Source organism: Corvus kubaryi, unplaced genomic scaffold (genome assembly GCF_017639235.1).
Source record: "Corvus kubaryi isolate FWS band 111438036 unplaced genomic scaffold, C.kubaryi_AGA036_p1.0 138, whole genome shotgun sequence".
Classification (NCBI taxonomy): domain Eukaryota; kingdom Metazoa; phylum Chordata; class Aves; order Passeriformes; family Corvidae; genus Corvus; species Corvus kubaryi.
The window spans coordinates 7756549-7784112 of NW_024580672.1; the positions used below are offsets into that span (position 1 = coordinate 7756549).

At 36.5% G+C, this 27564-nt stretch overlaps 1 protein-coding gene across 14 annotated transcripts in view; it reads left to right on the forward strand.

The window, feature by feature from the left end:
* The window catches only part of HECTD2 (HECT domain E3 ubiquitin protein ligase 2), a 35260-nt gene extending 12533 nt beyond the window's left edge, over positions 1-22727 (forward strand). For 2 of the 14 annotated variants that reach the window (XM_042018954.1, XM_042018955.1), the window contains exons 7-21: positions 1022-1067; positions 2165-2274; positions 3483-3631; positions 5382-5505; positions 6240-6336; positions 7224-7331; positions 9177-9309; positions 12188-12276; positions 13314-13472; positions 13769-13843; positions 14726-14813; positions 15064-15170; positions 16348-16463; positions 17078-17221; positions 20194-22727. In XM_042018954.1, the coding sequence (XP_041874888.1) occupies positions 1022-1067; positions 2165-2274; positions 3483-3631; positions 5382-5505; positions 6240-6336; positions 7224-7331; positions 9177-9309; positions 12188-12276; positions 13314-13472; positions 13769-13843; positions 14726-14813; positions 15064-15170; positions 16348-16463; positions 17078-17221; positions 20194-20314 (1666 nt within the window). In that variant the 3' untranslated portion in view covers positions 20315-22727. The other 12 variants (XM_042018962.1, XM_042018965.1, XR_006014533.1 and 9 more) reach the window with 11 other exon arrangements.
* The last annotated feature ends 4837 nt before the right edge of the window (positions 22728-27564 follow it).

Genomic DNA, 27564 nt, shown 5'->3' on the forward strand with positions numbered 1-27564 from the left:
TAAATGTTTGCATCAGTGCTGTGCCAGTACTTCAATCTGCTATACGTTTTGTCTTTATTGTTTTAGACAAAGAAAGAAAATGTTGTGATGCAACTTACTTGATACATAAGAACTTAATCCCTTTTGGCAAATCTGCTGAAATACATCTTGAACTCTGTAAGCTGACGTTTAACCTCTGAGAGGCAGATCCATACCCAGCCATACATTCCTTCTCCAAATCTCAGCCGCTTGTTGCCAGGGCATTTCTTTGGACACCTTAATTGCAAGATGAATTAAGGAATTTAACTAGGGTAGAACTTAACACTCGTTACCTACCCCCCACAGCAACCAGGACAAATCCCTATCGACAGTTTGCTTCACAATAGTGTTCATGTGTGGCAGCACCATAGAAAGAACAGTGCAGGATGCAGAAGGAGGTAGCCCAAAAGCAGGAAGTTTCCGTGGAGGTGACGTCTTAGCATGAAGAAATAGAAGTGAGAATGCATAATGTAATTCATAAAAAGGTATAGCAAGAGACAGTGGCATGTTGTGACTCACATGTGACCCAGGTCTTGGCTACCCTTGTCTCCAACTTATGCTGCTTTTTGTGCTGTTGCTGGATGTGCTTGTGGTTATGCAAAAACCTCGATAAACACAAAGAAGTGCAGAGGCTGCAGTGGTAGAAGTGTATGGAGAATTCTTGCAGGACATACTGAAGAAGGGCAAATAAACAACTCTGGTGTCACTCGAGATAGAAAATAATGTGGAATTCCCTCTGTGGAACATCTCTGACTCTTCAGTTCTGACCTTTTTTTGGCCTTCTCTCATGTTTTTAAACATGATGATAAATAGCCTGCTGCCTTTAGACAATTGTCAGAATCTGTAAATGGCCTTTTCAGTTTTTGAGAGCAGTGAAGATTCTTAAACATGGTATTCTATATATATTGGCAAAGCAAGATAAAGTTATCCATGATTTCATGACTCTTAATGTCTGTAAATTATGGATACATATGGTTCTGTTTATTATTTCATTTGTTCATAGGCCACGAACAAAAGATGATCTTAGAGCATATTGTATACTTCTACAGGTAAGAAAAACACCGTATTTTCATGTAAGTACCTGTGTGCTTAACGTATAATCTATAAACCAGTATACTGTGCAAACAAGTTTGTATAGCTGAGATACTTCACATCCAATTTACTGTTGTAAGAATGTATTAAAATACGGGAAAAGTGTAATGCATGATGGGAATGGGAGCTTAAGGGAAGACAGTTGATGGGGAAAGTTGCATAGATTAAAATTATGCACTAATAGACAAGTAATTGTTTCCTCTTATTTTCTGGGTTGAAAGAATAAATATTTTACCCACTTATTTGTTTTAATGTCATCCTCATTCCCAGATTTGCTTTATTAGGATGCTGTAACTCTGAAAGTTTTAGTATATGTGCTTTCGGATATTGCTGTAACTTTCTCCAGTGTTGCATTTTATCCAATCTACCTGGCTGACTTTCTCCATTCTATCTGACTACATTGTCTGATTTCTGCCTGTGGTCACCTTTTACCTTTGCTGCTATAGATGGCTTGCATTTGTAGCAGATTTCCCCTTTACATTTTGCTGGTGTAGATAGCTAACACTTCTGGACACAAGAAGCAGTTTCTGCTGTTATTTGAGAATATCAAATGGCAATTTAATTTATCAAGACAATAGTTTTCTTCTCTGGGGTGGTATACTAGCTGTGAATTAAAAAGAGTATCTCCTGCTGAAACGTGGGAATGTGTGAACACATGGAATAGAGGAAAAATTAGTTTGGATTGATGTGGGATAGAGAGGAGCTATAAGAATTCGTATTACTGATATGAAAAGCACCTCACTCAGAGGAGTGTAGTTTTTGTTACAATGTAAAAATTATTCCAGAATATTGAGTACTGCCTTTGGGCTACCTGTGGGCTTTCTTTTGGGGGAAAAAAAAAAAATCATACTTTTACAGTATAGCAGTTGGGTATTTTTTATTTGGCTAGAAGTTGTGAGTTGTTTTTTCCCATAGTTTTACCACTGTCACAGCTATTTTGTGAATTACTTTCATGTGTAATTGTACTGGCAACAACAAACATAAGAAAAGATCCTAATGACTTTTTTCCCTTTATGCAGTTTATTAACCTAACACTTTTTTTAATCTTTTTCAGAATCCTCAATTTAGTAACACTTCTACTTATGTCATCTATGCTCACTTGCTAAGACAGATAGCAGCCTTAACAGAAGCTGACCATCATTTCCTAGTGCACTGGTCTAAAAAGTAAAAAAAAAAAAACAAAAACCCCACATGACAAATTCCATTTCTAGGATTACGATTGTTACTGTATTTCCATTGATGTTGACTGTTTTATAAATTATATGAAAGTTGATTTAATTGACTAAAGAGATTGTTTTTGTTGCTTTCAAATACATATGGACATAGTCCACTAAGTGATACTGATTTATAGATGCAAAATGTATATGATGTATAAAAATTATTATATTCGTAAGAAGCAGCCTTAATCACAAATAACTTATCAGAGTTATTTTTTGATAACACGTGCAAAATAACTTGTGTGTAAATTTTTAGTTATATTTTTATGTGGTATTATTAAAACAAACATCTTTATGATCTTTTTTTTAAATTAAGTTTTATCTTGCATAACTTGCAAAAGATACTGTAATGTTACTACATTGTACAGAAACCACAAAGGAACTAGAGTCCTTGCTTCTGAGTGTGATAGAGGTGGTGAGAGTGTGGTTAGGGCATTAGATTTGTAATTAATTGAAATAACTCTAATAACACCTCCCAAAAAAACTCTAATAACACCAAGTTATGGGGATAACTGCCCGAAGACCAGCCCCTAAGATTGCCTTCCATGTACTGACTGTGCAAAAAGTTAGTTTGAGGTAAAAAAAAGTTTGGCCATATTCACAATTTCCATATCTCCTAGGAAATCTTAATTAAGGATTTTCTTCTCTGCAAGAGTGGTAATTCAATTTCCCTCCCCTTCCCTATGTCCAGATATGCTTAAAATTGTGGTAAAATATTATTTCATTTGAACTGCATTTGCAAATAAGGTGTCCACTTTTGGTTAAGGATGCAATAGACATATGCTTTTAGTCTTAAAGCATTTATTAGAAATGGAAGCCATTAAAATAGGAATGCTCTTGTTTAGCATAGGCTATTTTAACCTGCCTACACATATATGTGTATTGTTGTGCTATTATGGAACTGGCACAGCACGTAATTTAAAATGTGCACCTGGCACAAGCATATGAAGCATATGCCACTTTTTTATGTAAAAGGACCAAGGATCTCAAATCAGAATTCCTTAGTATTCAGAGTGTGGAGTGAAATAGATAAGGATTTTTTGTTTGTTTACTTAAAGTCAAGAACAGATAATGATTCTGTTGCTTTGAAATCTGTTAACAAACTCTAGTGTAGACAGTAATCACAAGAGACTAAGTGCAGCATGTTTGTTTTAGGATTTCACAGAAGAGGTTCAAGCAGGTGGTGGATAGGTTACTGCAATTTATTTCTTTACGGCTGTTTCCTGCAAAACCTGAAGAGTTTCCACCTATGGTGAAATGTACCTGGTGGATTCCATCAGCAACGAAAGTCCTGGCTTTATTTAGTAGGTATTTTGCTTGAACTCTGTATGCATCTATATGTTTATATATGTATATTTGTGTGTGTATATAAGGTTTGTTTTATACAGACACACACATATTGGGAGAGGATAGTTTTTACTGCTCCTCTTCTGGGGGAGACTAACAATGATTGTGGCATAGTATAAACTACAATAAAAGGCTAAAGAGTAGTAAGCAACAGAGTCTTCTGTTGTAAATCTTCCTACTCTCTTTCCAGTAGAGGCTCATTGCTGTGCACAGTTTTCCTGTGACAACAACTGAAGATCTGTGGATACTGAAAAGCTAGAAGCAGAGAAACTCTCCAGCTTTCTGAGTATTTTGTGAAAGTCCTGCTTTCTCACGCAGGCTAGCTGAAAACAGTTTGGGTTTTTGTAAACCAAGACTTTATCTAACACTTGCAAGCTTGTTATGCAGTATTGTTATGGTACATTGGAGAAAATGTTTTGAAATGGGTGTTGTAGAGTCTTAACCAGTCATTCTGGGAGGTGGTTGATCAAGGGACCAATAATCTTATGCCATTCTAGTGAACCAAGATATATAAATGAGTCTGTAAGTTCGTAAAGGGTTCTCTTCTTTCGGACTTAACTCTGTGTCGTTATTCTCGCCGTCCCTGGTACAACAGCGACATCGATCATTCAAACAAATCTACACAAGTGACCAATGGTTAAGGCTTCCCGTAGATTTATAAAAGAAACTCTTAAATGTGGAGCTGCCAGAATTTCCTCTGCAATTCACCTACCCCCACGGAACTATTTAGCATCTAAAGAAAGTTAGGCAATGCATGTGCCTCTTACATCCAAAACTACATCTTAAAAAAAGTATAAATCCCTGCTTGGCTCAACATAGAGCACAGCAAATTTGACTACTGCAAATGTAAACCTTCTCAACTGCTGCCAAATGGTGATTAGAGCACTTTCTTTCTCCTTTTTAGGAGAAGACAAAACCAGAAATGAAAATTAAAATTGGAATTAAAATTTTTTCACTGTCAACTTAAGACTTTTACTTAAAAGTATTCTGCACAATCCTGCAGAGTTAGGTGCACAAGCTAAATTATCTAAAACAAGAGACATGTTTTATAATCATCTATGAAAGAGTTACTAGCTCCTTAATTCTGGAAAAAGAGCTGTTTAGTAGATGAAAAGACACTACTTTGTGTCTGACAGACCAAAATTAAAGTATGCTGGAGTGTTAATAGAGAACTTACTGGCCATTTGACATTATGTGAATGTCATTGTATAATGAGATAGCTTAAATGTGAATTGGCTTTCTTCCTTTGGTCAACTACTTAATTTTTGTGCAGGTCTAGATGGTATACTGGAAAAAATGTAGATTTTCTAGCCATAGCTGCTTGAAATGATATGGATTTCTTAAACACTTTCATTTATCAAACTGCTTTTTTCATCAATTTCAGCAGAACATAGTATCCTTTATCCATGAGACCTTAATTGAGTGTATGTCAGTTAGGAAGCTAGAATCAAACTGATGCTCCCTTATCATAAATGGGCAGAACTAGGGATTTACTGTTTTCTACAGCAATTAATGTGATGTCCTGTGGGGTTACGTTGTAGCTGTAATTCTGTAGTTAAGACTTGAGTTCTGTAGCTAGGTTATTAATTTTTCAGTATTATTTTAGACTTGGCTTAAAGTTTCTGAGATCACTGGTGCTCGTGATGCCGAGAAATGAGATATGCTGAATCCAGGCGTTGTTTTAAAAGACTTCTGTGTTCTTTTTAGATGCTGCAAATAGTCTGATTAGCCCTCCTATTATTTCATATACGGATTTCTATAATTCTACGCTTGATCATATTGATCTTATGGAAGAATATCATAACTGGCAATGCTATGGGAATTCTCACAGGTAAGAGGAATAACTGCATGTTTCTTGTTTGAGTAGTACTTCAAAGCACTGTGTCTAGTATATCTATATTAAATATAGTGGATGGATAGTGTCTGTATATATGATATGCATACTGTTTATGTGTATGGAGATCCACATTAAATAATGTATTTTATTGAAAAATATAGCTAATATTTACTTGCTACTGCGTGGATGTGAGATTGACTGGAATAAATCTCATTCTGTCTTTTCAAACTGGAGAAAATACGTAAAATATGGATGATAATAAAGTAAGTTTATTAATTACTGGCATAGACTTCTAACTGTGTCTTACTAAAGACATATTTTAGCCTCCAATACATTCATAGGCATTTTCCTTGCCTCTAGCAGCGGTTGGGGAAAACTTGGAGACCATAATTTGCTCCACTGAATCAGGTATTTCAGGCTACGCTTCTGTCTGATACCTGATAGTCTTCTTGAGAAGGAAAAAACCAACTAAACAAAACAAACCACACAAAACCCAAATGACAAAAGATAAGTATTATTAATTTCAGTTTCTAGCAGTACTTGCAAATAACAGTTTGTTCTACTGAATCAATTATCTCTATAAACAAAGTGAAAAAAAAGCAGCTATTTGCAAATTATTGTCAGTGGAGGGATTAGTTATGAATGATAATTCACTCCTGTATTCTTAAAATGAAAATAATATGCTAGATGCTAAAAAGAAAATATTTAATCTTCTTTTCTCTTGTTAGGTTTTCTTTCTGTCAATACCCATTTATTATTTCTATAGCAGCAAAAAAAGTTATTATTCAAAGAGACTCAGAACAACAAATGATAAGTATTGCACGGGTAAGTCCCTCAATGATAAATGTGTGTCTCATCTCCACCACAAGTATTTGTCAGACTGATATTACACATGACCTGTCATTACAACTTCTAGAATTTCTGACTACCCTGAAAAAGAACTTAAACCATTTTACTATGAATAGTCTACAAATGTCCATGCTGGGTTCTCTCAGTATTTTTTTTTGTGTACTTAGTTTCAGGATCCTTATAGATAGCAGTGTTGTAGAGAACGAGTAATTGACTTACTTTTTTTCCTCTTTTGAGAAACCAGCATAACATGCTAGCATGTTAAATTAACAAGATGATTAAGGAAGAAAAATTCTGTGAAAATTTTGGACTGTTTTGTATTTTATTCTTTGAAGGTGTGTTGTCATGGAAGACCAAGATTCAGCTGTATACTTTCAGGTCATGGAAGAGGTACTGCTTCTGGGCAGCCTCTTCAGTTTGGAAAGAGGCGTTGTCTGCCTCCCTCAGTGCTAATTTTCTACAGGTGACAGGTGATACTCTTTGCCTCAGTGCTCTGTGTGGCAGCACCCCCACCTGTGCATTCCGGTCTTGCTGGATATGCCTTGTGAAGAGCTAATTAAAGCACAAGCCACTTTCTAGAATCTTATAGGTATATTTTTAACAATTTGGGAAGTAAAAAAAATTGTTGCACAATTGCCACCTTCTTGTTAAACCTCCCAGTAAGTTAGTTCAAACATAGTGTAAATGGTATCTGCAGTAGGAAAGAAATTTCTCTCCATCTCCTAGAAGATACTGAAGCAGTTACAATGTTAGGGAAATGTCTTTAATGCACAATACTGAGAAGTTTTTACAGTTAACAAGTGTGACACCTTTTTTTGAAATGAAGATACTGCATGTGTAATGTTTCCTTCTCATTCAAATAGCAAAGCCTTGTGGATAAAGTCTCTCGAAGACAGAAGCCTGACATGAATATGTTATTCCTAAATGTGAAAGTGAGGAGGACACACCTTGTCAGTGATTCACTTGATGAGGTAACAAAAAAATATAATTAAACTGTGTGTTGCTGCAGAGTAGCTATTGAACTTAGATTTCAATTCAGTAAGTCATATTTAAATCTTTTTCACTAAGAGATTGGGAATACCACTACATAATACTAAATAAAAAGAACTTCATTACTGTCAAAATTGCAGTGCTGCAGGACAGATTGGGCTAGACATTTTGAAATTCGTTTCCTATACTCATACTGCTCCATAGCTAAGCCCATAACAAATATGCATACTCTGCACATGGTCTGTATTTGTGTTAGTAATTTTTGTGTTAAAAATACAGTGCACAATTATCAGATTATGTAGGACTTGAGTCCATGAAGCAGCATGAATAGGATGTGACTAATCACTAATGAGGTTGTTCTGTTCTAATTCTTGGAATTTTTTATTCTTTTCCTTCTCTATCCTGTAAGAGTAATTTTAGGCTTTCTTTTCTTAAATTCTTGACTTGATTTTAACTAATTTGTCACATTCTTGAATGTAATTTTTCCTTTTTTAGAAATAAAACAGGTGTTTCCATTAAACTAGGCAATTGTTCAGTATCCACTGAACCTTGCTCATTAACATTATTTAATGAAATTTAGTTCTGTCTCTTTCTCAACATTGAGAACAGCCTGATAATACTGAAGAATAAGTCCAGGTAGTGAAAACAACATCACACAAATTATGATTACTCATGTCAGAAAATACAAGTTTAAGCTTTATTCTCCTATTTTAAAACCCGTCTGTTTTGGCCTTTTCTCCTATGAAGAAATATGATTGGTAGTATTGCTTTCTCTCAGGCATTGTAGGCTTTTTACCACACTAAAATAACCAAGAGCAATTTCAGAAGTTTTTATAGTCAAAATATTCTCCTGTTTGTTTCTGGTGCTTTCTTCTACCCATTTCAGAGATGAGTAAGAACATATTATAGATTCATATTCTCAAAATTATGGGGAATGGCATGTGGAGAGGGAAGATGTCTTACTTTTATTTCAAATTTTAAAAAATAATTTGCAAAGAAAAATCACTTCAGATGATAAATAGCTTGTTTCAAGTAACACCAATACCTATAGTTACAAAATTTGTGTAATAGGAATTTACTTGAGCTGCTAGCAACATGGAGATTATTTTATCACAAGCGTACTCTTGACTGGTTTAAACGTTTGCTCTGGAGCTGGACAGTAATTAATGTTTTAAAGAAAACTTGTATGGGGACTCAGTCTGAAAGATCACTGCTAATTGTAAAAGGCTGTAATCTAATTATTTGCAGGTTTTTTGTGGTGAAATGCTGTCTCTTAGGAAAAAGTAATGAAAAGAGCTTGTCACCATTGTCTGAAAAACAGTTTTATAAAGCAGCTGATACTTGCTGGCAGGAATCTTACACAGAACCAAATGGTGTCCAAATATTGAAAGTTTATCTTATTCCCTTATTTCTAAATATTTCCAAATTATGTCTAATTACTTTTTAAATTTGTCATTTCTTCCTGGTAGCACATCTTCTGTAAAAGGTAAAAAATTATACAGGTCTGAAATATTCCAGACAGACTCAATTCATTGCATCTAATTGCTTGTTAAGTCTATTTGTACACCACCTAACTTCTTTTCAAGCCCAGAGAGTGACACCATGTGCAAAGTAGTTGATGGTGTCAAGTAGTCATAATTGTCTTGCTTCGGCAATTCAGTCATTGTTTTAATATAGTTTTGACCTATTAGTAGAAAACTATGCAAATTAATAGTTTAGGCAAAGCAAGAGCAGTAGAATAGAGGCTGAGGTGTGTTCTCCATGGCTAGAAGTAGTGACAATATGTTAAATCTCCTTTTTCTTCTTCCCTACCTATTTCACAATAGCTAGCAAGGAAGAAGGCAGATCTGAAAAAGAAGTTAAAAGTCACATTTGTAGGAGAAGCTGGTCTTGATATGGGTGGCCTGACAAAAGAATGGTTTCTTCTTCTGATTCGGCAGATTTTTCACCCAGATTATGGTGAGTCCTCATAAATATTCTTAAGTACAATGTGAAAATTTGTTCAGACTCTTGTGTAAGCACTGCTCAGCAGTAATAGAAAAGTCTTTGCATTATAAATACTGTTTTCAGCACAAATCCAAAACATAGCCTTGTACTAGCTATCAGCTACGAAGGAAATTATCTCAGCCTAAACCAGCACAATGGTTTAGCAAATATTCAAGTGGAGATAAGGCCAAATGTATTGGTTTATCATCTACCATCCTTCACTATTTCTTCACATGGTGCATTTTCTCTTTCTGCCCTCAGTTGTCTTCATATTGCTAGTTTAGGGAGTTTTCCTGGTTTTTGTAAGTAGCTGCAGCTGGACACTGTTACTTTGGTCAGTTCTGGCAAACTGCTGACCTTGGTCTCCCATATATCCATGGGGTTTTTTTGGTGCTGATAGTTGCACTGAGAGTGCCTGCAAGTTCTGGTACTGTTTCTGTGATTAGGATAGGTAGAGGTTAGCTTTTACTTGAATCGTTGTCATCATATTGTCTGTTTGTGGTATCTGTGTGGCCAGTATTCTTAAAGGGGTCTGAAATAATCTCAGGAAAGAAAGGTCTTTCAGTTAGGAGCAGAGACAGTATAGGCAGGTGTGAGCCTGAATGAAAAAGCCTCCCTCTGCTGTTACCAGGACCTGTGAGCCTGTAATGACATGTCATGCCCAAGGGAAAAAAAAATAAGACTTTTTGGTTAAGTAGGAGATTGTAAGACATGAATGAGCAGTCATAAACAAGCAGTTCCATCCACTTGTGTTACAGTGATGTAGATGGATCTGGGTGAGTTTTATTCACCACTCTAATGAGCTTTCCTTTGGGCGTGGATACAGTACTGATGACTTAGTGGGTTGAAGTGTGACCAGGATGGCTTTTAAATTGATTTCCAGGCACTTGAGCATAACACCTGAAAATCATTGGTAGAATGCAAGAGCTTGCCTGTCTTTGCCTGGAAGTGTTCATGTGCCTTAAAATCATGGTCCTTTGTTGTTTATAGGACTACTTCTAAAGGTACAGAATTCTAAGTCATAAATATGTCATCGTATCTGCTGAGATTGTTATTTGCCTGTACCCTTTTTGTAGTAAAAAGGGGTCTGTGTCGAGACATGACGTTGGTGATAGCAACCTTAATAGGAAACAATTTATCCTGCAGAAAGCGTTCTGTAAGTTTGACAGTTCTGTTAGTAAAAATGCTGTCAGCAGAGCTTGGTAACTGATGAGTTTGGAAACATTCAGAGTAATATATTTTTTCACTATCTCTGGCAAGCTTCCTTACTTTAAAGTGTAAATTCTTTCATTGTTACGACTATCAGCCAAGTGTGGGAGGAGTTCAGAAATATTCTTGTCCCTTGGAAAGGGACTGTATCCTCTGCTGTCTTTAATGTTGAAGATGCAAATAACATGTCAGAAGCTTGGAAGGGAAAATGTCACTGTTCTTGCCCTTTCCAGGTTAACTGATTCTTCAGATTTAGCTGTGGAATTTAAAAATTCTTAATTAACTCAGCGCCTGCTTGTGTGTTTTGCAATGCTTTCTTTATCTTGGTGTGGACAATTAATAAATGGGATTCAAAACCTACTTTGTTCCAGCATCCCTATAATCTTTTAGTGTGTGAACCTTGCTCTGCCTTACATGCAGCTGTTCTGTTGTTTCTGGTAATGGCAGTGTCCAAACCTTTTGTGATGAGCACCTTTTTGAGCTGGAATTCAAAAGATAAATTGCTCAGGAGAGTGGGGGGAAAATCATGAAGGCAGTTCTTTGTCTGTAATTTGTCATAAGAACTAGATGTCCCTGAAACAAGTTGGATTTTCAGTCTTTGTTTTTTTTATATCAAAAGGACTTTATTTTTTTTCATTTAAATATTTTTCAACAACTTTATCTTCAAACAGGGATGCAGTGAGCTGTTGCATGCAAGATGTGCTTAGAAGTATTCCTTGCTTTGGTTTGTACAGACCATGGCAACAATAATAAACTTGGCCCATTCAATCCCAACAAACTGAAACAGTCCATCACGTTTTATCCCAATTACTTCTGCATTAGAGGCACGCTTGTGTGGAGTGTGTCTTGCTTCTCTGAGCAATACTTCCTAGGCATTTCAGAGCTGTTATCTGCTTTCATTATGTAGGATTTTACTTTCTGGCACTCTTTAAAACAGAATGTTCTGTATCTGATGCAAATAGCAGTCAAACTCGTCTATACTCATGATTTGAGTAGGATCTAGCTTGTCATTTAGACCCATGAGTGGCTTTTTTAGGGTACATGTAGTTTGGGGCTTTTTTAACTTTTCTGGTATAATTTTTTGATAGAAAATATGAAACATACCCCTTTGCTGGTAGTGTGTGTATAACATAAACCATTTACAGTTTTCTGTTCCAAGAAGGTAAAGCTTACAGTATTTGTATCATGGGATTCATGCCAGCATTTTTAGGGATTGTCATCTGCTACTGACCTAGGAAGAAAGGAGGAAATAAGTGGGTTTACATTACAGTAAGTAAATTTTTGGTTAGACAGTTAATGTTTATGGCAGTACAGATGCTGGAGTGCAATGAAGAAACAGATTGTACAGACAGTGGAGAATATCCACAACTGGAGGCCCTGAAGAATGTGTTGCACCAGCACCCAGCAGGGCTGGTGGGCTTGAGCCCACTTGCTTGCTTCAGGCTTGGCACTGCCCTTGGTGCTCCCTCCCAAGCATCTTCCTGCAGACTCCTGCCGTGGTGGGAGCAGGGTCCTGGGAACAAGCATGGAGATGTGGGCACTCTGAGGAGCACTTCTAAGGGTGCATGGGTAAGAAAGGTGAGGCTTTGTACGACTTCTTACAAAGCTCAGGCTTTTTAAGGGCCACGTTGCCGTTGTGCAGGCATGTTCACCTACCACAAGGACTCGCACTGCCATTGGTTCAGCAGCTTTAAATGCGATAACTACTCGGAATTCCGTCTGGTTGGAGCCGTATCCTTTTCTGTCTGCTAGAATGTTCCGAACGACAGCCATTCGATGAGCTGGTGTGGGGAGGAAATAAGGCACTGGCTAGAGCTCCTTCAAAGGTTGTATATACTCCTGTGTTCCATTTAAAATGTATTTTTTTGAATATTGTTCAAGCAAGAACTAAAAATAGGAAGAAAATGGTGGTGTGTGGGTATGTGGTACATTTCACAGTCAGAAAATGCTAAATCGACGTTAAACATGCAACTTCTTTGTGTATAAGTTGTAATTTTTTATGTACTTAAGCCTCTTCAGTTTCTTTCAGTAAACATTAATGTGCCTGTGTGAAATAATACTTAATTTAAGTCCCCATTGAGCAGTATGTGGCTTTTGCCTATTTTATTACAAAATGGAAGCCACATGCTATTTTTAGCACAAGTTTATTTTCTAGGTTTTCTATTGTGCCTGTATATGAAAACCTAAGACAAATGATTTATGGTAGTATATGCTTATAACTCCACTGAGGTGAGGAAGTAGTGTCCCTTTACTGATTGCAGTTGGATCAGATGGTGGTTGTAAGTCTCTTCTAACAGAACTATTCTATTCTTGTGAGAAGTTGAATTGGGATAGTTTCAAATTTGTTTCATGGGATCCACTTAAATGTGCTAATGGATGAGCTGTAGTACCAGTGCAGGTTTTTCTTAATGCTTTTATATTTACTTAAAAGAAATAGTGCTTTTTTGAGCTCTCACTAAAAAAATACATATTTATCTTTCTCTGTTTTCATAACAATACTTTGGGAAAAATTATTGTAGATATTCTTGTATAGACTATTATGAAGAAGATTCTCAAGCATTCTGTCAATGTGCATCATTTGAACCATGTTAACCACTGCTTAACCGTAATGCAAAACTGCATTTAAAATTGTCAGTCCAGAAAAAATTAAATAATTTCCATTCCTTCTCTTTGTGGAGCATGACTCTTAGAATATTTTTTCCAAGCTGCAAAAATCCTAACTATAATAAGGATGTGTCAGATTTGCCCTTAACATTTGACATATATAGCTTATGGGACTTGCTGTATATAACAGCATCACCTTGGATATTCGTTTCCCACCTTGCTGTTACAAGAAATTATTGAGTCCTCCCATTGTTCCCTGTGATCATAACACACTTGTAGGCATCTGTGGTGTCACATTAGATGACCTGTTTCAGATTATGCCTGTAAGTATTACATTTTTTAAGAGAAGAAATTATTGATATAAAACCTGATTTATTTATATTTAATGCTTGAGTTATGAACTATTTGAAAACAGCTTTTTTTTTCAGCACAGGCTGATAAAGTCTCCTTTTCTTCTGCTGAAAACAGAAAATCTCAATGTTTTCTAGCATAGCATGCAGTTTAAATGTACAGCTTTTTCCAAGATACTTTCTGTATAAAACAATGCTTCTGGCACATGTTTGCAAAGTGCATCACTTAGTTTTTTAGATTTACTAACAAGTTTTTTTTTGTATTGCAGGAATTGGCGCATGGACTAAGTGAACTTCTATCCTATGAAGGCAATGTCGAAGAGGATTTTTACTCAACCTTTCAGGTCATTAAGTGCACCAACCATAAGTGCTTCTCAACCTCATTCCGTGATTTTTCCCAGTGTTAAAATGGCAGTGGAGTGGCTCATTGCTGTGTGATTGCTGATGGTTTGGAATATAACTGCACGGAGATCAGAGCTTGCTCCAGGGGCAGCGCTGCCCAGGATCTCTGGCTCCGCGATGAGACTCTGAGCTGTTGTTCCCTGGCAGCATGGGTGGATCCCAGTGCTCACGGCCAGGGTCACTTGGCCAGCTGCTGGTGCATTTCCAGCTCTTTGCTCTCCTTGACACCACCACCTTGCAATCAATGAGCAGGCTTGTGAAATTCATCTGGCTGCAAGACAATCCCTTTTCTGTCTAATGCAGAAGATAGTCAAAGCTTACTTGGTTATTTTATGCATTTTGTCCAGGAAATCTCACTTCAGCAGTAGCCTGTTTTTACAGTTTTGCCTGACCTCTGTGTTGTAACTGCTATTTCAGTTAAGGAAGCCTTTTTCAGTTACTCTTCATTTCAGAACACACATACTAGTTAATGAAATTTCATATTGGTGGTACTTAGCTCCTAGGTGAACTACATCAGAACAAATACCTTCTTAATTGTATTTGCTGTTCCTATACTGTTCTTTTCTATGAAAAACTCCATGGCTCCAGAGACTGCAGGTCAGTTTGACATGCCACTATGAAACAGGGTTGATATTCTTTGAATACTAATTTTCTGAGCAATGTGTTGAAAATTATAATATTTAACTTGTAAAAACCTCACAACTCTCAGAATTGCAGCATTTGCTGAAGAGAGAGAGGAAATACATGACTTCATACAAGCTTTGTTGTTTGTAAGTGTAGGAGTTCATTTTCCAGTGCTGACCTTGACTCCTCTTTTTCTGTAGGTTTTTCAGGAAGAATTTGGTGTTATAAAATCTTACAACTTAAAGCCAAATGGAGATAAAATTCCAGTCACAAATCGGAATAGGAAAGGTACTTCAGTGTATATTAACTACACATACTTTGCAGATTTAAGTTTGTCCTTTTTCTCCTTTCTATAAGCCTAAGTTTTCATTAATGAAGTGTGAAAATGAAATGGCTGTAGTTCTTTCTGGTATGCCTACCAATTTAATGGTATCTAAAATTAAATGCATTCATTTTTCGTAATTCACTACAATTTTGGAAAGCAGAACAGGTGATTGATTAAAATCATTATCGTGTAACAATTTTTTTTTTTTTTTAGAATATGTGCAGCTCTATGTTGATTTTCTTCTCAATAAATCAATCTACAAACAATTTGCAGCTTTCTATTATGGATTTCATAGTGTCTGTGCTTCATATGCATTACTGGTAAGAGTAAAGTGAAACATAACTCTTCACTTCTATTTCAAGTATTTGACAATGACTTAACTAAATTAAAACAAATTGCCCTGGATGATTTTAAGACTTGGAAAGAGTCTTGATTGATCAACAGACTTGATTAGTCCAACATAAGTAGAAGAAATGAATCAGGTAATCAACTGCTCTCTGTAGTGTTTTATTGCAAAGAGATAAAGCTCCAGAAGACAGGTTTATTACTATGTATTCACAGGCACTTCACAGGCTCTCCTGTGAATGTTTACAAGGTTTCTTTGTATTCCCTACATTTAGGAACTGCAAAACAACTGTGTCTGAGGGCTCCTGAGTGACTCCTCTGAAAACATCTATTGCTTTTTGCTGGAAGAACACTCAGTAAAGCTGAGATTAAACATTCTTCTACTTTCAGTCCTGTTTGGCTGTTGGAATGATTTTGTAATTTACAGCATCCCTTCTGCACTGAGAAAGAAGAGGCAGTTTCAATTTGCCTGATATTTTCTAAATTCCAGTGACACCTGGCAGCAAAGCAAGTTTTGCCCAACCACTGGGAAGGTTCTGGAAGGACAGTGAGATTCCATTGAAATGCCATGACATGCATCCATGCAGCTTGATGAAGGGGTAGTAAATGAATAAGTAGGTTCTGCAGGTGTAAGTTTAGTGGGTATTAAACATGGTTTATTGTTATAAGGATTCACTTTGCACAGCAGTGTGTACAACTAAGAGTCAAGTCCTGTCAGCCTCTGCTGCTCAGCTACCCACACTAGGACTTGTCAATGAAGTGGAAGTTGAAATCAAAATTGACATCAAGACCCTCCCTCTGGATTCCAGATGTACAAACTTAATTTTCTTCCCGACCCGTTTGTAGTCTGATCAGATGACAGGCAAGTCAGTGTAATAATTGTAAGAATGATGAAGAAGTGAAGAGCAAAATATGCTGAAATATTGTGTTATCCTGTAATTAAGCTTTCTACTATATACAGCAGTAAGAGATTCTTCAAAGTGCTGAGGGATTAATTTTTCTATAATCAGTGTGTATCCAAGTTAGAGACTTAAAATGAATGATATTCTGTTAATTTTTCTATAATGACAAAATAAAAATGAAATCTTAATCTAGTAGCATAATTTCTCATCTCTTTAAAAAAATTAAACTTTTTTCCTTGATTTATGGCAGCTACTTCGTCCAGAGGAGGTTGAAATTCTTGTCTGTGGCAGTCCTGAACTGGATATGTCTGCTTTACAGCGAAGTACCCAGTATGAGGGCTACCAAAAAACTGATCTTACTATACGGTAGGCCTGGGTTTTTATTCTAATTACCGAGTTTAAAACATCATGGAATGTTAGACTTCCAGCAGTAATCTCTTCAAGGGTAATCTGAGAATGACTGAAGTTTTAGAAACCTATTTCCAAGTAACACAAGGACACTACTAAATTATCATAAGTAGGAAGAATTAGATCCTTAATGGTATGTGTTTACTGAATATCCTTAAAAGATTATGAGCACATTGAAGTAGAGTAGTTTGAAAAGAAAAGCTCCAAATCCTGCATATGAAATCTCAGTATTTTTATTATCCAATCTTCTAAAAATACTTTTTTTGCCCAATTCTCTTTGATACTAAGGACATTTATATTAGTGAGTAGAAGGCATTTATATTTTTATAGATAAGTGGCTTGAGGCATCTTTTGGCAAGACATCATTCCAAAATTAATAAAACATTGTACTTGTCAATTTGTTGGGAATTTAACCTTGTATATTGGGGTACTACTGATGTCCTATATGTTAATTAAATTATTGGTAAGTGATATTTATCATGTAGAACTTGTGGTTTTATTATCATCTTCATACTATTTTTTTACTATGTTGCATCTTTCAACATTTTCTTCTCCCTCTGCCCTGAGCATAGATACTTTTGGGATGTAGTACTTGGATTTTCTCTAGACCTTCAAAAGAAGCTGCTACATTTTGCTACAGGAAGTGATAGAGTACCTGTGGGAGGAATGGCTGATCTGAATTTCAAGATTTCAAAGAGTGAAACATCCACTAATTGGTAAGTAATGTTTTGGATTTTTAAATTTTTTTTCATTAACCTGTTTCCCAAGAGTCCTTATTGCTCTTGAATGTCTTTTTAAAGAAGAGTAAACTAATGTGCTGAAACATAGATTTAGAAGAAACATAAAGATTTTAGTTACAATCTAGCTGTGTTGGAATTAGTTAGAATAGGATGGAATTTGGGCCCAGCTAAGAGTTAAGAGAGCTGGACCTGAAATGGGTTTAAGATGTTAGTAACTGATTACCAAATAACTGATGACCTGTCATTTATATGTTTGCTTAGCTGTGCTTAGAACGAGGAATAGAAACATTGGTAAGTTGGTGTAGGGAACAAGGACAATCACCAATTTCCTCCCTTGGTGGGAACCCGTTCAAAAGTCACGCAGGAGGAAACTTAGAGGTCACTAAAGTAACTAGGATTGTTAAAGTTCAGAGGGGCGAAAAGGTCAAACTGAGGAAGATGAGTTACTTCATCTTTTTAAGACCACTGACCCAATTCAAGACCACCGACTCAATTCAGAGCACACACTACGAACGCTTAATGACATGTAAGCTCATTTCCATACAAAGCGGAGAATGGGAGGTGTTAATGTTATGAATATGCATTTGTATTTTGGATATTCATAATGTTTGGAAATAAAAGGTATTGTGTTTGCTTGGATCAGGGCCCTGCATCTTAGGGAGCTATCCCACGCAGTGCCTGGCGCCAAATAAACATACACTTTCTAACTCTAAACTGTTAGAGAGTTTTTGTCCGTCTCAGTTGGATATCGATATTAGATCGATATTCAGATTTTGGTAAAGCAGTGCAAGGAAGAAACTGCATGGACTCCTTTAGTTTGCCTTCAAGTATACCCATTTATTGATTGCATAGATTTAAAAGTTGTTTTTCCAGTCAATGTTTACATTTGAGGACAGTAATTATTTATAGTGATTATTTACATGTTTTCAATTCAAATAAATTATGTATTTAATCATTCCTAACATGGCAGCTGACCTAATGAAAATATACCTTGAACTACCGTGAATTTTTCTGAATTTGTTGCGTTTGATGGCATTATTTATCACAACCTCTGCAGTTGCAGAAAATGCTTGCATTCTGTCTTGATGGTCTAAATAAGAATTTCAGCATGTGGCTGTGAGGGTGTGCAGCATTCTTTAGAGCCTCTGGTGAGTGGCTGATACAGGTGCTCAGAAGATACAGGAGCAAAGCAGTCTTGCAATTTCATTGTGATTAATTTGTTCATACCAAGTTCATATGCTTCTGGCAGCGTTTTATTTTGTGTTGAATTTACTTGGGATACACTTTCCTATTAGTATTTTTCTTCTTAAGACTGGAGAAAGTTTAAGCGATTTGAAAACTGTATGGAAAAACTTGCTGCTCTGAAGCTCACTGTGAAGCAGTAATTACTGGCTTTATCTAGATTTCTCAAACATTTAGAGTAATCAAAATACTTAAATGGAACTATATTTTTCAAAGTCTGAATTTTGCTGGGTTTTCTGTGAAGAGATGATCTAAATGCATAAACATAATACATTTTGAGGATTTTTTAAATTGAATTTATCTCATTACTGAGGTATTTCTAATGCTTTTCTCAATGAGCTAATGACTGGTTCCAGTAACATTAAAGGAACATGAAGATCAGATGAAAAATGAAGAAAAATCAGTCAACATTGAATCACTCTTTATGTTTCTTCTGTAAATTGTTCTTTTTCTTAAAAATGAGAAAATGTGTTTTGAAATAGTGTGCATTTTAAACGGCTGTAGGGTCTGTGTTTTGCAAGATAATTGTTGCTGTCAGACTGCCTGCACAGGAATGAATGTAGACACCATCATCATACTGCTCACACAATAGGATCAAAGAATTTAATAGCAATAAAAATTGTCAAATTAATAAAAGCTTCTCAACTTTCTGAAGCCAAGACTCCAGTCCAATTAACAGATCTTTGCTGATCATTTAAAGGGCAGGGAGGGGAAAGTAGCTTGGGTTTCAAGACTTGGGGGTTCCACCCCCTTTTGAGAGTGTTTGCCAATGATCAAAGGCCAAGTTGGGGTCATTCAAAAGACTGAGGGATTAAATTAAAAGAGATCTAGAGGGCTTTTGAGTCACATAATAAAATAGGTGTGTCCAGATTTAATACATTTTTCAGTGTGTTTTCCAAATGTCAGGTTGAGCTTCAGCTCGTTGTCTTTCTCCTGTCTCCTCCTACAGCAGATTACTTGAGGGGCGAAGTCTATATCCTTGACTATATCCGTGTGTGTCCTCCAAGTCACTTGAGAATTTAAAGGGCAAGGAGTTCCTGTAGCTTTTTATCACCTGTGGTTCATCAACTTAAGCTATTCTAGGGAGAAATAAAGTTTCCAGTGTTTCAGTCAGGCATTCCTTAGTCCTACCTGCAATACGTATATTCAAGCTCTTTCTCAGGAGAAACTTGGAACTGAAAGTGTTGGTATAGCTGAGACCAGAATTTGTGAACTGTTGTTTTTCCAGCATTTCATCATTTCTTCAGAGCTCCCCACTTAGGTCTGTAAAGATGTGTTCTACCAGGCTGTATTCTGTATCCTCACAGATACGTAACTGTGGTTCTTCTAGGTGTGTCTGTACCTACTGCAGGACCCAGCTTCCTTTTCCATGTTGTGGATTCTGACTATACCCAGATTTTGTGTTTAGAGAAGTCATGTAGTACCTGGAGTTTCCATAATCCAGAAGGGAATGTTTCCAACTTGAAAAAAAAATTAAGATGGGGGAAGGAGTTGCAGGCAAACAAGTTCACCTTAGGTACTTATGACCAGCAGTGGTGTTACTTGCATTCAACAGAACTTGAACCACCATTAGGATAAATGTTCCTTTTACAGGATTTCCTACTTAAAAAATAATTAACTGAAAATGTGTAGGCAATTGGCAGTGTTCTGGTTCTATTGCATTATTATTAAATGTGTTTTGTTGGGTATTTTTTAAATTATTTTAGGTTACCTGTGGCCCATACCTGCTTCAACCAGCTTTGTCTCCCTCCTTACAAGAACAAGAAGGAACTGAAGCAAAAGCTGATCATTGGCATTTCAAATGCAGAGGGGTTTGGTCTAGAATAAGATTAAATACTCCAAGAACAGCATTTTTATGTAGCATTCACTCTCTTCTGATTGTGCCTTTAAGCTTTTCATTTTTATGTCTCTTGATACTGTGCCAGCTTTCTCATTTAGTTAAATTTTTTTTATTAAATATGAAGTGTATGTTTTTTCTTGAATGGCAATACATCTGCTGCTTGCTTTGTCACAGAAAGTAGCTTTCTTTGTACAAATGCTCGTCTGTTTGAAAAACAAAACCCAACTAAGACAATTCCCAAGTTTTAGGTTTTTCTTAATAGCACTTTATCATTAATCATAATTCCTTTACATCAAGGTATCTCACTGGGAGATAATATACAGAATATTTCTCTTAGTTAATCCCAGTGGTAGATTGTTTTCAATTAACATTAATAATAGAAAAAAAAATAACATCAGCATGTAGCCATTTTTTTCACAAAGGCAAATAGGAATTTTAGTCTTTATAAAATGTATGTAGTTTTATTATTCTGGTTTTCCTTCTCAGTGAAACCAGCTGTCTAAGAAGTATGTAAATAACTGCCTGTGAAGAAATAGGGTTTTGATAGTGCCATTTACTGCTATAAAATTATTTTTTATGAATAAGAGGTTTTAGATGTTGTATATTCAGCTTTTACACTTGACTGTACAAGAGAGTTAAAAGGTATTTTTTCAGCTTGAGGGGATTCAAGTTCAAGCTACAGGTATTAAGGAGCTTGTGTGTTCATTCTTAATAGCAAACTAGCCAGATCTACTGTAGCATTATAGTAAACAAAACTAGATATTTAAAATAAATTCCGCATCTGGTGAAATGCTTTAGGAAGAGAATTATATCCACAACACATGGAAAACTGATATAGTGTATCATGCTATCATTTTTTGCAGCAACTTTGCTGAAAGTCGTAAATAAGCTCTGACAAAAGTGAGTACAATAACATTGCAGAAAAATATTTCAACTTTCATTAACTTGGAGACCAGCATTTAAAAACAATGTTTTGTGTTTTTCACTGCACAAACTACGTGAAAAGAGTTCTTGGTATGTCTGCTCTGAGTTAGTAAATTAGCAGCTGGGGAAGAAATGGTTCTAAAATACTGAAATAATTGTAAGTCTGGGTTTTATTCATTAAATGGAAAGAATTTATGAGCATGCAGTATTGTATTTTTAAATATGCATAGCTACTGTGTGTTCTGTAGATTTTTCTTTCAGCTGAATAAGGCCCAGATCATTTGAGACACTTAGGCATCTAATTTGTCAGCTTTCCCCATTGACTTCTGCTGGGGCATGGATGCATAAATATCTTGTAGTGTCTGTTCTCAAATACTATATTAGTCTTCTTTTCTCTCTCTGTATTATTTACATACAATCAACAGATTTACAAATTAATCTGCCTAATTCATGCTTTCAAAGCTGTTGTGGATATTCTTCAATAACTAAGTGTAAATTTTATTTTTTCCTTTCTCCTAGAAAAGTTACTGGTGATTTTACTGATTTTAAAAGCAGAGATAAATATTAGGATATTTTAGAATATTTGGCACTTTATTCGTTGTGCTGTTCTTGATACAAATAATAAAATTTCCATTGACTTTAGCCTGGAACTATACTAGGTTAGCACAAAGAGTGTTAAAAGCAGTGCTGAAAAATTCTGCATTTTTACATTGTATGTCCCAAATGGAGATTTTAAAATAAATCTTAACTTGCAGGATTTCAGGTGTTAAGAAATAAATTAAGCTTTCCCTGTTGCACTGGATGAACTAGATAGCTGCAAGCAATGTTAAATTTCTAACAGCTGAATATGGATGTAAGTAAGAAACCTGGAAGCAAACACCTACCCCCATTCCTCTCTCTGTAGAATTGGATTCATAAAAGGTTGGCTTATGAATAAATAGCTATACAGTTTATCTGAAAACATGGCAAATTAGCCAAAGTATTTTTTTAAGGCTTAAGCCCACTTTTAATAACTATTTCTCTACTATTGTTAAAATAAAAGCTTTATCTTTTCTCATTTTCACTGAATTGCACTTTGCCTTCTGTTTAGTTTTATTTATTGGAGCTTTTTTTGAGATAATGTGTAATATTACCTCAGAATTCTAAAAATGCTATTGTATTTGCATCAGTTTTTAAATCAGATTGTCATTCAAAGACATTTTATATATTTCCTGATGTTGATAAATAGTAAATTTTGTATTTGTTAAATGAAAGCATTGCACTGTATTTATGAAATAAGCCTCTGATAATTTTAAAACTTTTATTCAATGATGTTTTGTTGTTCCTGTGTCTTGCCCTGTAACCTAGCAAATCTTTTTTTATCTTCATCATTGTTTTGTACTGTACAAAAGAAATCTGGTTTGTACAAACTTGTTCATTACTAAGTATCTATTTTTATGTATCAAAATTGTCCAGTCATTAAATCAAATAATTCAATTGCTGACCTCACTTGTATGATTTCAGATTTTCAAAACTGGTCATAATGGGTTTAAAATTATGATCAACCTCTCTGCTTTTGGTTTATTTTTCTTTTGAAAAGTTCTCTGTACCATAACTGTTCCGCTAAAACATTGCATGGCTCACTGAAAAGAAACTAAGTTTCAACAACCAGACATACACCAAGACTTATATTTCATATTTACAGTCAAAATTACAGATGTTCTGGTGTATCCCATGGTGTAATAATGCTGTAAAATAGCGTGGATCCTCCTCATGGATCCAACAACTGGGGTTGTTCCACGGGGAGAAGAGAAGGCTCTGGGGACTCGTCATTGCAGCCTGCCAGTACCTTAAGGGGGCTCATGAAAAGGAGGGAGAGGGACTTTTGATATGGGCAGATAGTAAGAAATGGTTTTAAACTGAAAGAGGGCAGTTTTAGATGAGATGTTAGGAAGAAGTTCTTTCTTAGTGGGACAGATGGTGAAGCACCAGAACAGGTTGTCCAGAGAAGTTGTGGATGCGCCATCCCTGGAAGTGTTCAAGGCCGGGCTGGATGGAGCCCTGAGGAACCTGATCTAGTGAATGGCATCCCTGCCAATGGCAGGGGGCTTGGAACCACAAGATCTTTAAGGCTCCTTCCAGCCCAAGCCATTCTATAATTCTGTGATTCTAACTTAATTTTCCTTATTTTGTTTACTACCTCGGTTACAAGATTACTTGGAGGTGCAAGAAGAGGCAAAGCCACAAGCTGTTGTATGTTTTATCTTTCTTTTTTTTCTGCCTAATTTGAACATTAAAATCAGAAGGGACAGGTAACAAGACCATTGTGCTTTCATCACAGGTCCTGATCACAGAACTGTTACCTTTGTACCACTCAAGTTACCTACAGATGGCAGCAAAGATGAAGACTGAAACAGTTTAATGAGAGGTCAGACGTTCCTCTTAACTAACAGTAGATATTATAAATGCACATAATGAAGAAAAAAGTCATATCTTATAAATGTATATCACAAATAATTGCGGATTTGCAAAGTCAGCAAATATAAATTGGTTTTTAGCAAACAAATATGGAGAAAGGAGAAGCAGCTTCTTGGAACTAGTGCTGGGGTTTGAAAGTGTCTTTTCTTTCCATGAAGAGTTCCGTAATGTGTTTTTGAGACCAGTAAAAGACTCTGGCAAAACCTCAGAGAGGAGATTGATTCTAGCTGATCTCTGACCAGTCAACAGCCTCAAGACTGATATTTGGAAAGAGCTTAGCAAGCCTGGCTTGCCTTGTCCTGTTTCAGCCAGGGATCGAATGGCTGGTGCTGGGGCTTAGAATATTTGATTTTTTGGCCAAAAGTGGTGAGATTCCTTCTCTGTAGTTATAGTTGGTGTTGGTACTGGTTGACTTGCTCCAGAAGCAAATATTATACCCACTGTTAATCTTCATAGCTGTGGTATTTAATATTCTTTCAGAACCCCTTCTTGAAAAAATATCTTAAAGGTCCCTCAAAGCCTCTGTTTTCATGTCCTGACTGTCAGACAATAATGTGTTTTTCCTTCTAGAGCACCTAGTTCTCTTCCAATAAATTTGTTTGGGTCAAGTAACTTTTCAGTCTATTTCTAATTTATTTTTTTACTTCAGGGTCTGTACTGGTATATGTGTTACTGAAATTCCTTGCACTTTTAAATATTCATAGTGTATAAGAAAATAATAACAAGATGGCCTGGACTGACACAGCTGTTTCACTTGTGTTAGAAATGTTCTAATTAATAGTGAAGTAGGTTTTGTTGTTAAATTAATGAGCAAAAATGGCCCCTAGCGATCTGCACCTTTCAAATTGTTAATTAAGTTCTTCCTGAATTCTTTAAACCCCAATGGCTTTATGTAAAATACAACAGATCAAGGAAGATGGAGAAATTTTTTCTGATAATCTGGTGAAGTAGTTGCTCATTAGACCCTGGAAGAGTGGGAGAAGTTCACGTAAGTTGGGCAAACTAAGTTCTGGACTCTTCTGCACTACAAGAGTTAATAACTATATGCATAATAATAGGATATATCAATGAATGTCGTGTGTTTTGTATTCTACTACATCAAGGCTTCATTTACCACCTTTCTTTCTGTCATAGGTTAGCAAGCATAGTCCCGGAAGGGACGTCCTTGCTAAGGGGTGCTTACAGTTTCCTCTGGGAACTGATAGAACCTATCAGCTGGCCAGTTTGAATATGGACAATTCTCTAAGCCACTTAAAGTTGTGATCACCTCTGTGATCCACATTTAAGAATAGGCAAACTCCCCCCCAAGCTCTCTCTCGTTTCCGGCGCTGGCACAGGTGGCTGCGGGCCCCGTGTGGGGGCCAGCGGGCCCGGCCAGGCCCTGCTTGGGCCAGGCCGGGCCGGGCCACAGCCATCATGAAGCCATGGACCTGTTCCAGCTGTGGAACCCCCCCCACTGCCTTGCCGTGGGCAGCCGGAGCGGCTCGGCTCTCCCCCCTCTCCACTGCGATAAGAAAAATTCAACATTCCAGCTGCAAAGCTGCAAGGCCGAGGTGAGAGTAACCCTTTTATTGCTATGAAGAGCTGAAAACCTGAGGGAAGAGAGAGAGGAGATGCTTAAAGCTGAAATTCTGTTGTGAAGCTATGATATATCAGAGTATCCTGTTGTAATTTCATGAAGATATGGGGGGTGGAGTGTTCAACTCGTGAGCAAAAGCACCTGCGCTGAGATAGGCAGATGCTGACGCAGCTGTAATTTCATGAGAAGTTTGGACAGGGAGAGATGAACCAGATGAGGACTTTTGCTCCAAACAGGAAAGGAGAAAACCTCAGTCCGTAGAGATGAACCAGATGAGGACTTTTGCTCCAAATGGGAAAGGAGAAAACCTCAGTTCCTAGAGATGCTCCCAGAGATAGTCCTAACGATGAAGATGATGAAGACCCTTTGCTCCCAGGGAAGGAGAAGGGCCTCTGTTTTTGTTTCTGAACGGCTCAACCTTAAAATTGTACCCCAGAAAACTTCAAGAGTGGACCCTCGAAAGCAGTTGCGGGAAAAGCTGCAAGTCGGGGGAAAGGACTCACACGCAGGCAGAGAGACTCCTCTTCCTAAATGGACTGAACAATATTTGGAAGTGGGTGGCTGTCTCGTTGTGATAATGTTTTCATAGCATGAGCAAGAAGAGACTTCTCTTTCTAAATGGACTGAACAAGGTTATTATGGCAGTGGTAAACAGACTGAACATCTTAAGGGTTGTCTTTTCACATTGTCAGTGGGAGAAGGGAGGAAGGTGGGGGGAGGAGGAGAGTTCTGAAGGTGGTATTTTTTTTTTTTTTTCTTCTTCTTTTAGGTCTGTTAATAAACTTCTTTATATTCTTTCAAGTTTGGTGCCTGTTTTGCATTTCTCCTAATTCTTATCTCACAGCAGATAAACAGTAATGAGTATTTTGGACCAAACCACTACACTAAATTGGTGTTTCCGCCCGGTTACAAACCGAACCCGCGACACTTTCTGACATCAGTTTAATGATTTGGTACTTGCAGTGAGTGATGAATAGACTTTTACTTTTTGGTGCAGTATTTTCTTCCCATGAGAGTCGTCCTAGATTCTGTAGATATATGGTGTTCAGGTTTAATTTAAGGGCTTCTTATTTATTTTCTGCTTTAGTTCTATAACATGATTTCTTATTAACCAGGAGAGATTAATCTGTTCTCTCAGAGTTGTTAGTTATCTTCACACCAGGATCTCTGGCTGCTTCTGTGCTATGGATAATAACAATCTAGCCTCCACTGGCATTACCAGAACAGAGCTATTTGTAGCTATGTGTATGTAATTCAAACATCTTATCAATGGGTGAGTTTACTCAGTGTACATTCCATCTCTGCTCTAGCAGAGAGCTAGAACATTAATTTCTTTTGCTATTTGTTTTGTGTCAGTAGCAATACTGTGGACATCAAGAGCTGTGTTTTGTCCTCTGGAAAATCAATCCAGCTGGATATAAAGTAGCTAAAGCACAGTCATTTTTGAAAGCCATGGGGTTTAAACTCAAACATGTGGGTCTTGGGTTTGGTTGTCTTCTGGTAAATGTATGTAACCTCACACTCCTGGTTTCCAAAGACTGTGGTGGCAGCATCTGTACTGCTTGGGAGTTTTAATCGTTGGCCTTGATTAGGAGTAATGTGCCACACTGAGCAAAGAAGGAACTTAATTTTGTCATCTTGCTCATCTGCTTTAAAGAGGGATCTTTTCCCAAATCTTCCTACATGCCAAGATGGAGAAGTATCCTGCTCAGATACTTGAACACCCTGACAAGACATGTTTTGTGATATTAAGTGCATAATATTAATTCTTTAACATATTTTAATAGAAAAGTTATTTAATCATATCAGATAAATGTGGTCTGTGTAAAACATAGATGAACGCAGTAGCAGAATAGGAGAAATTTACTTTGTTAAGAGAGCATTTTGATGGAATTGCTTTTTAGTTGGAGAAACCTAATTTTATTTCCTTAGGTGGTGAGGTTTAATTTTTCTAGGGTACAATATTTTAGAGAGTTTAAGAACTGAAATTATTTTCTTTAATTCAATAGCTATGTTAGATAAAGCTAAAATTTGAGTAAACAGTAATATTTTCCTACATGTACTGCTGTGTAGTGCTTATTGCATTGTCTAATTGTACTGATATCAATAAAGTGTTCTTCATCACTTTTCTTTTGAAATTCTGACTTTTCTGGCAATTTTTACCATGGAAGAAAAGCTCTCCCAAGCACTGAAAGCAGTTGGTATTCATTCAAACTGAAAGTTTTAAAGTAATAACAGACATTTGTTCCTGTTGCTTATAAAGAAGCTCATTCTGTT